Consider the following 12,650-nt stretch of genomic DNA (forward strand, 5'->3'; position numbering starts at 1 on the left):
TTTCATTTTGGAGTAATGAAAACATCTGGGAATGAAACAGTGATGGTGGCTGCACCATATTGTGATTATACTCAAAATCCCTGAACTGTACATTGACAAATGACTAAAATGATGAACCTTATATTCTATGAATTCTATCTCAACAAAAAAAAAGTGGAGAGAAGGACATGAGGTAGGCTGAAATGAGAGGTACTGTCCAGCAAGTTTATCTGAATGGTAGTTACTAGAGCTTTCGCAGTTTAGGACTATACTAGCGTGGTATAGTACCCTTGCTGACTACTTGGAGATAAAATGTCCTCTGGTGAAGCTCAAGTTGTTTTTAAATCCTTCCTTTTTATTCAAGTAAGTTTTTATTTATGGTCACTTCATTTTTATAAAACATTACTGTCTTTACATGATTTCATTTTTTTTAAGCCTCTATTTTTCAGTAGGAAGAGGAAACTAAGTCAAAGAGACATTTACACCTGTGCATCCTGGAGAGGGTCAAACCATGTAAAAACTGCCCTCTCTTACATATTCTAGCTGTTATACAGACTTTGCTTCAAGGCAAGAAGAGTCCTCGTGGTAAAACTCCTGGAACTATAAACGCAACAGGTAGAAAGAACTGGCTCTAAGCTATGCATGTAATAAATATTTTGTATCCTTAAACGTGCAAAAAAGATGAGCACCTTTCCCCCCAAAATCTCCTTACTATGCCCAGTGAGAAAACAAATCTCATCTTTATTTCTGCCATGAGATCATTTACACTTCCTAAAGTGTCAGGCTCAATGTTTCGCCAGTCAGCGGTAGAATTGACTGTGCCAAATGAGTTTATTTATAACCACTTCAATACTATTCAGCGGCTATAACAGAAATGAACCAGGAAAAGGAGGTGAGGGATAAGAAATTAAAAAGAAAAAAAGATATTAACTGTATTTTGAAGTCTTGGGCCTCAGTATCAGAGAGCGTAACTATATTATATCTCCCCTTTGCTGAGCAGTGGTAAAGATTAGAAGGCTATTCTCTTCTGTCTTAAGATCTGAAACTCCTTAATTTCACTGTTTTCTTGTGCCCACAGGCTTTTTAACATAGGAAAAATCCCAACACTTGAAGGAATTCTGACTGCTGGAAACACAGCAGAGCTATAAGATAACCTAACAGCCTGGATACTCAGCTTGCATGGAATGGTTTTAAACTACACCCCCACCTTATTTTTTAATCATGGAAAAGAGAAACTGAGCCACGTCACTAGGCAAATTCAATTTTAGGAGCAGTGAGCTTGCCAGGATCTCAAATATCAGAGCCTGCACATTGAGTTATGTGTGGACAGGCAGGAGAACATCATGTCTGAACCACATCATTCAGCACTGACATGTGACCCTGCCTAGGAATTTAGAAAGGGTCACCCATGTATGTGATAGCCACTGAGTAGACATCTGAAAATGGGTTACTAACAACAGCCAAGTATCTTTACTGCATGTCTCTAAAGAAACTATACCTCCACCCTTATTCCCTGAAACGAAACAAAACAGTTTGTGTACTAAAGGAAATAGAATTGACAATAAAATATATCTGTAAACACATATACCCATGTATAATATACAATTATATGCATAATTACATATATGCAATAAAAAACTTATTTTAAAAGATTTTTAATAATGATCAGTGCATTAAGTATTTTTTGCATAATCTTTTATTATGCTTTTCTGTACGTGTAATTTTCTTTTAAAGAATTAAAAAACTTAAAAAGATACAGACTTTGGTAGGAATAAAATCTTCCTACTAAGTTGGAAGTCAAATAGAAAAAGGAATGGAGACAAGATAGTGAGAGAAGGAGAAAGGGAAAACAAAAAGAAAAATAAGCATTAAGACCAAATTTGAAACTCAAAATATTAGAAGAAAGCATTAGTGTTGCTAACCTATATCATCAAAGTTTAAAACTCGTATCAGAAAATTTTATAGACAAGAAACTAAGTAAAAGCTCTTATGAATCAGGGTCTCAAGCATATATTTTACAAGCAAATTTTCATTTAAAAATACAGTAAGTAGGGGTGCCTGGGGGGCTTGGTCGGTTAAGCGTCCAACTTTGGCTCAGGTCATGATCTCACAGCTTGTGAGTTCAACCCTGCTTTGGGCTCTGTACTGACAGCTCAGAGCCTGGAGCCTACTTTCAGATTCTGTGTTTCCCTCTCTCTCTCCCCGCCTCCCCTGCTCATGCTCTGTCTCTCAAAAATCAATAAACATTAAAAAAAAATAAAAATACAATAAATAAAAAAAAGAAACGTGCTTGTAGGAAAAGAGGCAAGTACAACACAAAAGCAACTTGGATAGAACAACGTCTCCACCATGTGACCATCTAGGATATTGTGACTAAAAACTCTTAAGGTAGTGTTGCATTTTTGTACTTCTAGGTATTCAGAGAAATCATTTTTTAGTGTGTCCCCCAGGACCAGATGAAATTAAGCTGAAGAATTATCCTTTATACCTGACAGATTCTACCCTGTCCTAAGCCAACATTAAAGATATGACTTCCGGGGCGCCTGGGTGGCTCAGTCGGTTAAGCGGCCGACTTCGGCTCAGGTCATGATCTCGCAGTCTGTGAGTTCGAGCCCCGCGTCGGGCTCTGTGCTGACAGCTCAGAGCCTGGAGCCTGTTTTGGATTCTGTGTCTCCCTCTCTCTGACCCTCCCCTGTTCATGCTCTGTCTCTCACTGTCTCAAAAATAAATAAAACGTTAAAAAAAATTAAAAAAAAAAAAGATACGACTTCCTACAGGTTGGCAGGACTTATGAATGATGTAATTGCCTCCTAAGAAGGGATTTGATAACATTGAATCTGGGTCTATGAAGTTTGAGACATTATGACTCTAAGATCCAAAATGTGTGAATTCTGATCATTTAATTCACCAATGGCAGGGACATTTATGATATTACAGGGCAACTTAGAAGATAATTAATTTCTAGCCCTAGAAAAACAATGCCATATTACTCTTATTTCTCTGAACTCCCAGACACTTCTATAATTAATTAGTCCCACAAGAGCTACTTTTCAGTGGTCAGCAAGTGCTACTTGTGTAGTATTTCAGTTTTCTCCACTAATGTCAAATGGAAAGCTTTAAATTTCTTTTTAATATATTTTTTAATGTTTACTTTTGAGAGACACACAGAGAGAGAGAGAGAGAGAGAGAGAGAGAGAGAGAGAGAGAGAGATTGAGGATCCGAAGCAGGCTCTACGCTGTCAGCACAGAGCCAACTTGGGGCTTGAACTCACGAACCACAAGATCATGACTGGAGCTGAAGTCAGGCGCTTAATGGACTGAGCCACCCAGATGACCCCAGCAGCTTTAGATTTCTTAGCTTATAGTAGTCACTTAGGTATCATCGTTATTTAAAAAGTAAAAAAATATTGGGGCACCTGGGTGGCTCAGTCAGTTAAGTGTCCGACCTCAGCCCAGATCATGATCTCACAATTCATGAGGTAGAGCCCTGTGTCAGGCTGTGTGCTGACAGCTCAGAGCCTGGAGCCTGCCTCGGATTCTGTGTCTCCCTCTCTCTCTGCCCCTCCCCTGCTCATGCTCTCCCAGTCTCTCAAAAAAAAAAAAAGTTAAAAAAAAAAAAAAGTAAAAAAATATTATAAACTTGTGAAATGGGAAATCAGTAAAATAAAAAAGTTAAATAATGCTCTTAAATATATACAAAAGTGAGAAGCACCTGGACAGCTCAGCTGGTTAGGCGTCTGACTCTTGATTTTAGCTCAGGGCGTGAATCTCACGGTTCGTTGAGTTTGAGCCCCGCTTTGGGCTCTGTGCTGACTGTAGTGCAGCACCTGCTTGGGATTGGGATTTGGATTCTCTCTTTCCCTCTCTCTCTGTCCCTCCCCCGCACTCTCTCTCTCTCTCTCAAAATAATAAACTTAAAAAAAAAAAGAAAAAAAAATATATATACTTGATAAAGCATCTATTCTATTCTAGTAACCTTAAGATTGAACACTTATGAAAGAGTAAAGGATACAATTGCCATACAAATATTTTTGAGTGTTTTGTGTAAGGCTCTATGGTTAATTTGGGTATAGGATCCTGGGGATTAAAATACTGTATTTTAAAGATATTTCTAAAAAATTTTTATTTACTTATTTCGAGAGAGAGTGTGTGTGCAAGCAGGGGAGAGGCAGAGAGAGAGGGAGAAAGAGAATCCCAAGGAAGCTCCACGCTCAGCGCAGAGCCTGACATGGGGCTTGATCTCATGATCAAGGCAGAAAGGCAGTCCAATGTGTTTTTCCAGGAAGTAGGACAAAGTAGTTAAGACTCTCTCTGGTCTTCTGAATTCTCAATTTCCTCATAATCTATGAAACTCCTGGAGGACACGGATTGTCATTTCTGAGAAGCTCTGGCCATGAAAGTGTGTTATATTCTGACAGAGAGAGATTTGGCTATGTTAAGAAGCAAGAAGCAACTTGTATTGAACATCTGATGTAAAGAAAGTTAGCAGTACGTGTTTGCATTCCACTTGCTCATCTGAGAAAAAATATTTGTAAGAACACTTTAGTCTCTTTTGCCTCTTTGTGAGGGAAGTTTGGCAACTTACCTTCCAGATATAGGCAGCTTCATCACTTGAGCCACTGACTAAAAACTGGTCATCTGGACTAAGACTGGATTTAACATAGAAGGTAGAGTTTTGATGTCCATTGAAGATAGCCACTGCCAGAGGGGGAGGAAAATAAAATTACTTGGTTCTTATTATTTCCAGTGTTCAAATAAATGCAGACAGTATACATGTTCTAACAAGTTTTATTAGTGTATTGACTATTGAATATTGAAACAGATAGTCAAGCTATTTTCACTAAATTAAAAGGAATTGGACATTGTCACAAAAGTAAAGGAAGTCTCAGAGAGAGGCTTTATATTAGACGTACTCTCATGACCTAAGCCCAAATACTTGGTATAGAGCTGGCTATAGAAGAGAAAGTGATGAAAAACATTCCTAAGAATGGAACCAGTCTCCACTCTTTTAGTAAAATCCCTTTATTAGACCCCTCTTTCCCCACCCTGAGGAAGGGCTTTTCCATTGTATATAATACATTGGTCCTTCTTCCTCTAAGACTTCAAATCTCAAGGACAAATTTCCTATTTTATTCTTTCCTCACTAGACCTCACAGTGCTTTGAACAGAGTAGATTTTCAAACATTTGTTGCATGAATAAGCAGTAATCAGTGGAAAGAGTTAAGATTTAGGGACAGGTCATTTGGGATGTAGGAATCTATCTTAATTTTTTTGTAGGAGTCTTTTTAATTCCACACTTTAAAAAGGCTGGAAAGAAGTAGCTAGTGGGGTAAACTATACGTTCACACGTAAGATACTCCAACTAGGTTAGTTTTAGCCTTCAGGTTTAGACTTCTTACTACCTGTGGTAAAAGGGCAAGTAATCCAATCTAGCACAATGTGCTTGACAGGTTCTTCTACCCTCAGACCAAAACCTGAGGCCTCTGGTATGAGAACACTAATAGGAAATATAAGAAAAATAATCTCACTTATTGGAGAATTTAAGGATACATATAAACAGGAAAAAAAATTCACTCCAATCTTCTAACAGAAAGGAAATAGGAATTATTAAGGGACTTAATAGCTTTCCTTAAGTGGTCATAGAAACCTCTTCCTTTTACCAGAATAAAACTGGAAAAAGATCTTGTAGTTTTTGCTTTTCAAGAAAAAGCCTACATATTAAATAGTTTCCACTGCAACACTCTCAATGTGGAAGTAGAATGTGAATCAATTCAGATATAATTTTCTTTTCACCTATTATGATAGATAAATCCTCACAAAATAAACAGCCTCCTTTGTTCTGAATCCAACTCCAAAACTATATTTATTTTTTTCAACTCTAACTATGAATGGAAAACTACAGACCAAATTTCCCACTAAACCAGTAAGTGTTTACTGCCCTCTGCTGGTCTAATAATGTACACTGTAAATGCTTCAAACCTTTTGAAAAATCCTTAAACCTGTATTGGCTTTGATTAGCTTAATTTAAATTAATAATTTGGGCTCTGAAAATGCTTTACTGAAGTAGTTCAGAGTCACCTTTATGAACATCACTTAGTATAATAAAATATTGTGAATTAAAAGCATGGGAAATGAAATATTAAGCCCAGGACCCTCTGAAGTATTTTTAATTAAAAAATTTTTTTATTAACATTTATTTATTTTTTGAGAGTCAGAGAGAGACAGAGCATGAGCAGGGGAGGTACAGAGAGAGGGAGACACAGAATTGGAAGCAGGCTCCAGGCTCTGAGCTGTCAGCACAGAGCCAGATGCGGGGCTCGAACCCACAAACCGTGAGATCACGACCTGAGCCAAAGTCAGTCGCCCAACCGACTGAGCCACCCAGGGGCCCCAGGACCCTCTGAAGTTTTGAAAAAGATAAGCAATTACCAGATGTCACACACGCATCTGTCACTCAATTTCTAAGGAACGTTATCTATCTACCTACCTATCTATCTATTTTAGGAGCACGGGGAAAAGGTCACTAAATTATTAGTAAAGTAGCATTGGGCATATTTGTTCGATGACAAAGGGACAAACTAAACTCAAGCCCCCCTTTAGGGCCACACCATAAAAAAAAAAATGACACAAAAAGAGCTCTTGTGGGGCATTGGGTGGCTTAGTCGGTTGAGCGCCCAACTTCAGCTCAGGTCATGACCTCACGGCTTGTGAGTTCGAGCTCCATGTCAGGCTCTGTGCTAACAGCTTGGTGCCTAGAGCCTGCTTCAGATTCGGTCTCCAACTCTTCCTCCCCCTCCCCCCCCCCCCCCAAAATTAACAACATTAAAAAAATTTTTTAAAAAAAGGAGCTCTTGTATATTTCATAACACAATTGGGATTATATTTTTATTTTTTGGAGAAAGATTTTAAAAAGTCTATTTTATATGGTTATTTAAATTAAAAGCTATCCAAGTTCTGGCTTTACTCAGGAAAATAGGAAAAGAAGTTATATACCGCTTCCCCTTTCCAAATAATCTTGTTCTTGTTTAGACAAACACCAGAACCATCCAGGGTGTTAGAAATACCAACTGTGAAGCTGCCATAGAATTCAAACTCCTAATAATGGCTTGGGGCAGTCTTTGGAAACTTCTGTAAGAGCCCAGCTAAATTCTATACTATTTTAAGGTTCCTTATTTATCAACACATCTTACTTTCATGGGAACTAGGTAACTTTGGGGATTGGTTATAGAATTCAAAGTCTGTTTCTGACCTGAGCAAGAACCAGGTTACGAATATGTAGCTTGCCTAAGTAATTGATAATATTCTTAAAATTATGTAAGCCAAATAACCCTTTTCGATGATGTCTAAGAAATTTTCACTTCTTTTTAAAAAATGTCATGCATCAACTTTGAACATCAAATTCCAATTTTAATTTTCTTGAAGAAAAAAAAAAAGGCGAGGTTGGGGAAAACTAGAGATATTTAAGGAGGCTGAGTAGATAAAACTATTTAGGAGCTTAAAAACTTCAGCCCCCTAATTTTAACAAACAACCCCCAAATAAGACAAAAGCTAAGCAGAACAGCTTTCTGTATCACAAAAATTGAGATAAATCTAAATATAGTCAAAGGGACATAATTTCAGGAAAGACTCACCGTTAACATAAAATTAAATCACCACAGAGAGCAGGATTCTGTTTACTTGTACAATTACCACAGGGAAATGTATCTATCAAAACATCACTAGAACTAATCAAAGACCTCAAAGTCCTAATACATCTTCATAAATTTGGTTTAGAAAAAAGGCCAATATTAAATTATCATTAACAAACACTTCCATATTAGTTTTTGGGTAGGAGATTTGAAGTTGCTAAGATCTTACCTGGAGAAGTCTTTAACCCAGTCATATTGAACATGTAGATGTTGTCATCTGTGCAGTTAGCAAATAAAATAGAGCCCGTGGAATCCAAAATCAGACTTGAGTATCCTAGAAAAAGGAAACTTTAGTTAGCATGTCCTGATGACAGTGAGTAGAACAGAAGTGAAAATGTGGAGGCAAAAAGAACATTCCACAAGATTATCAGAATTTGTCTTCCCCCAAATATATATAAACCAAAAATATTCTTCAGAGTGTTTATCTTTCTAATTTCAAAAAGATACAATGACATGTTAGCTTTAAGTCTGTGTTGCTGAAAACCAGCTTGATATTTATTTTCAAAATTTTAACAAAAACTCGCACATCTAAAAAAAGTCCTACAGGCTATAAAAAGGCTTACCTAGTTTTCGAGTGCTGCTACCTGGGTACAGAAAAGACTTGGATGCTACGGGTTCCTGTCGATAAGCAGTATAATTCTTCCGTAAATCCCATATTTTGATTACCCTAAAAACCAAGGTAAAGAAAGTTATTTTGTAGCCACCCAACTCCAACCAGTTTCAACTACATTGAATGTGAAATGACTTTTACTCTGACTCCTCTGGCTCATCAATCAGGTATAATGAGGATATCTCACTGGGAAACAGATTGAACTATCTCATACCGTTATTTCCAATGTCAGGCTAACAACTTAAGCAGAACGGAAACAGATGTGATCTGACCCAGTGATGGGTTACCTTGAGTTACTTTAAGGGAGCGGAAAAGGAAGATGAAGGTTGGGTTCCGATGGTCATTGTTTCATTGTTTTCAGAAACAAAACAAAATAAATGCTTCCTAAGCCATTAACACTCTGCATGTAACCTCTAACATCATAAGGAATAAGCCCTGTCCCTGTGGTTATCTCTCTATATAAATCCTTAAGTAATCTAAATAAATTTTCCCGTGAAATGAAGTATTTCTTCATTTCACTTATTGGTATAATTGTCTTAATCCTCAACATCTAGTTTATAGGCAACCTGAAAAAAACCCAAGTTTGGTATAAAAGGGCAGTATCCTTGGAAACAAACAGAGCAAGCTTTCACAGCCATTCAGAAGCATTACTAATAACCTTCAGATAATCCTTCATTTGTGCCTGAGAATTTGGTCCACAGACAAGTTTTGGTGTCCAGAAGAGACAACAGAAATCCTAGTTCATTAAGCCATCATCCTATATTAGTTTCGAAGGTAGGGATGCCTTCAGAGATACAATGAGCAAATAAGAGGGCAAAGAAGGGTGCTTAAAAAAACATTCAAAGAATTTTTATTCTAACAAAGCAACCAATCAAGAAGTACCACAAACTTATTTGAAAACCAAACATTCAGACCAATCACGGATGGTAGGTATGTGAAAGTCATCAGGCCTTATTACTCCTTGAAATGCCCATTATATACCCAGAATCAGATTTCTTCTTTTAGGGTTATTACTAAACCTGAGAAGATAAAATCCAAAATAACAGAAATCTTACTCCTCAAGATAAGACCCACTACTTAAATTCTACCGCATGGACAAGTGAGCTACCCATCCAGCTTCTCTACAACAGCAATAGCAGCCAACAATGCTCCCGTGTGCTAGGTAATGTGCTCAGTGTGATACATTACCTCATTTAATTTTTTGAGCAAAAGTCCTAACTAGGTATTTTTCAGTGTCATCTGTAGTTCTCAGCTGGATATTCACTACGTCGAAAGTTAAAAGCACACACATTCAATTTTAACGGGACTAGGTGACTTCCCTATGTTTATGAAAGAGATCTCATCAAAAGAAGCAAGGCTCTTACCCATCCACAGCTCCCGCCGAGACTAATGTATTCTCATCTTGAAAGAGGACCACAGTAACACTCTGCTGGAAATCCTAACAGCACCAGAGGCAGAAAAAGAATGGCAGAAAAAGTCCTATTTTGGGTATCATAATCTTCACCACAAAGAAACCAAGATGCTAAAATGATGGCTTCCCCCTCACCCAAACTCTGAGTTAGACTAAATTTTCCCTTTCCAATAATCCTAAATCAGATATTTATCCTGACCAAGAAGTAATTTTGTGTGAAAATGACCTAAACATCATTAAGTTATAGTACATAGTGTTGACTTTGCCTTGTACTCAAGAAACAAACTGGTTCTACTTAAAATCAGCCCTACTAATAAGCTGTGTATTCCCAGAAAACTCATTTAACTTCCCTGTGCCTGTTTCATCTGTAAAATGTCACCGTCTACCTAAACTATCATATAGGAGTGTCTAAAAATTATGGATAAAAAATGACTACATGCTCTGAAAAATTAAAAGGAGCGCAGTAGAGTTTTACCTCCTAATTGTCATTAACAAATTTCCTTGGCTCAGAATCTGATCGTCTAAAATGATATTAATTTTAACTTCATCTGGCCTCCAAAAATCACGTTAACCCTGTCAGTTTCTTCTCATGGCTGTGTCCTATTCATGGTTTACAATTTTAATTAGTAAACACATTTCTCTAACATATTAATTTGAATCCTACAGACCAGGAATATTAGCAAAATAAACACAATAAGACCCATCAAAAAAATGGCGATTTTTTTTTTTGAAAGAGAAAAGGTATATTATGGGCATTGTTTAAGCTTTGACTACAAATTTTCAGAGAGATACTATATTCTACCTAAACGTCTCAATATATTTAATATTTTGCCAAATGTTTAAAAAAATATTAAAAACCTACATATTTCCTGTAGTTATGAAAACAACAGGGATTCCCTCCTCCTAAAGAAAACTCTATCAAGATACTTAATATGCTTCTTCAAACCATCCCCCCTTTTCTAATGAATTACACTATACTCTAAATATGTGTATGTATGGAGGTCTCTAGGGATGAGGCTCAGGAAGATGACTTTTTACTATACTTCCAGGTGACTGTGTTGCACCCTACAGTTTGAGAACTACTACTGTAGTACTGCAGGTATTGAGTATTAAGCAATAAACCACTGATACCAAGAGGAAATGAAGATTCTCATTCATTTAATCTATAGCTCCTATTTTATGCCCAAGAAGTTCTGTAACATGAGATTCTATCCTGTTAAGATGCACACATGTACACAGCTATAAAACCTTACCACAGAAGGAGCAAGTCCTTTTGAATTCTGTTTCTTCTTAGGTTTTGAAGGGGTTTGCTTGTCTAAGGTATTGTGAGCTCCACTGATTTGATTCACTTGCCTATAAAATCCATCTGAAAGATATTCCGAACAAACTGATTTAGGTTTCAGAACTTTATTCCCATGCTGAATATAACATTTATGTATAAGTTCCCAAAATTGTATTCCTAAAAGTGAAAGAAGAAGCCGGGAGCTACTGCATTACATTTCTTTCAGTGAGACTATAATATATCAAAAAGAAATAAACGTATGGATATTTAGAGCAGCTTTATTCCTAACTGCCAAAACTTAGAAGCAATCAAGATGTCTTTCAGGAGATGAATGTATAAGTAAACTGTGGTATATCCAGACAATGGCATATTATTCAGTGGTAAAAAGAAATGAGCTACCAAGCCACGAATAGACATGGAGGAACCTTAAATACATATTAAGTGAGAGAAGCAAATCTCAAAAGGCTATATATGTAAGATTCCAATTATATGACATACTGAAAGAAGCAAAACTATGGAGCCAGTAAAAGATCAGTGGTTGCCAAGGGTCAGGATGAATAGGCAGAGCACAGGGGAATTTTAGCGTTGTGAAACTAGTCTGCATGATACCATAATTATAGATACATGTCACCATATGTTTGTCAAAGCCAACAGAATGTACAATACCGAGAGTGAACTCTAATGTAAAGTACAGAGGGACACTGGGTACTAATGATGTTATCAGTGCAGGTGTATCAATTTTGACAAATGTCCACAGCTCGGCTATGGGATGCTGTCAGTGGGAAAGGCTGTAAGGATAGGGATTAGACCAGTACAGAGAAAATTCTGGATTTTCTGCTCCATTTTACTGTGTATCTAAAAGCCCTCTGAAAAATAGTCTATTAAAAATAAATAAGTTATTTTTAAAAAAGCAAGCAGAGATACGATCATTGCATTCTGCTTAATGGTATCATGGGGGCAGTGTGAGTATAATTATGTTTAATCCAATTCTTTAAAGCCAAATAATTTTTAAACTAAAAGATCATCTCCCAGTGAGCCCATGTATTAATAATTCCACCAATAGTTTAGGTAAATTATTGCAGTTCAGAAGGCAACAGAAGTAAATATGGAGGGTAATACTTGCAACACAATGACAATTTGTACAGTGAGCAGAAATGGGGGATTGTGAACATGTGCCCCCTGGTGGTAACTATATGAAATCACTAACTCAATCAACGTAAGTATGGGGTGATCCTACATTTATCAAAACTAAAATGGAACTAGGCTACCTTTTTTGTTGCACCTGGTGTCCCAGACCATAATGTTGCCATCTCTTCCACCTGTACAGAAGACAGCTATGGGGAAATAGTTTATAAGAAGTTAACAAAACCAGTCAATAATGCATGCATTTCAATTTAAGTTTCCTAGAGCATGTATTATATGCTACGCACTGTAATTGGCAGAGGAGATTAAAATCGAAAAAAATACATGGCTTAACAATAAGAGAAAACAAAGCCGTGAAGGGAAAAGACTACAAAGAACTCAAAAGGTTTATGCTGAAAAAAACACTTTACAGAACAATCCCTCTGTGTAAATATTCTTAAAACCACACAAAACACTATATATGGTACGCTTATGGAAAGAATAATGATAAACAAACAGTAACCAAAATATACTGAGAGCTTACTAAGTGCTACACAC

The 12,650-nt window shown here is 36.9% G+C and overlaps 1 protein-coding gene across 9 annotated transcripts in view; it reads right to left on the minus strand.

Annotated features, from left to right (window-relative positions):
• Positions 1 to 12,650, minus strand: part of DTL (denticleless E3 ubiquitin protein ligase homolog) — a 48,780-nt gene that overhangs the window by 25,790 nt on the left and 10,340 nt on the right. For all 9 annotated transcript variants that reach the window (XM_006942786.4, XM_006942785.5, XM_045048398.1 and 6 more), the window contains exons 6-11: positions 12,239 to 12,304; positions 10,942 to 11,054; positions 9,642 to 9,715; positions 8,231 to 8,334; positions 7,837 to 7,941; positions 4,565 to 4,677 (exon numbers count right to left, since the gene is read on the minus strand). In XM_006942786.4, the coding sequence (XP_006942848.2) occupies positions 4,565 to 4,677; positions 7,837 to 7,941; positions 8,231 to 8,334; positions 9,642 to 9,715; positions 10,942 to 11,054; positions 12,239 to 12,304 (575 nt within the window). The remainder of the gene's footprint in view (positions 1 to 4,564; positions 4,678 to 7,836; positions 7,942 to 8,230; positions 8,335 to 9,641; positions 9,716 to 10,941; positions 11,055 to 12,238; positions 12,305 to 12,650) is intronic.

The sequence above is a fragment of the Felis catus genome, chromosome F1, assembly GCF_018350175.1.
Source record: "Felis catus isolate Fca126 chromosome F1, F.catus_Fca126_mat1.0, whole genome shotgun sequence".
Classification (NCBI taxonomy): domain Eukaryota; kingdom Metazoa; phylum Chordata; class Mammalia; order Carnivora; family Felidae; genus Felis; species Felis catus.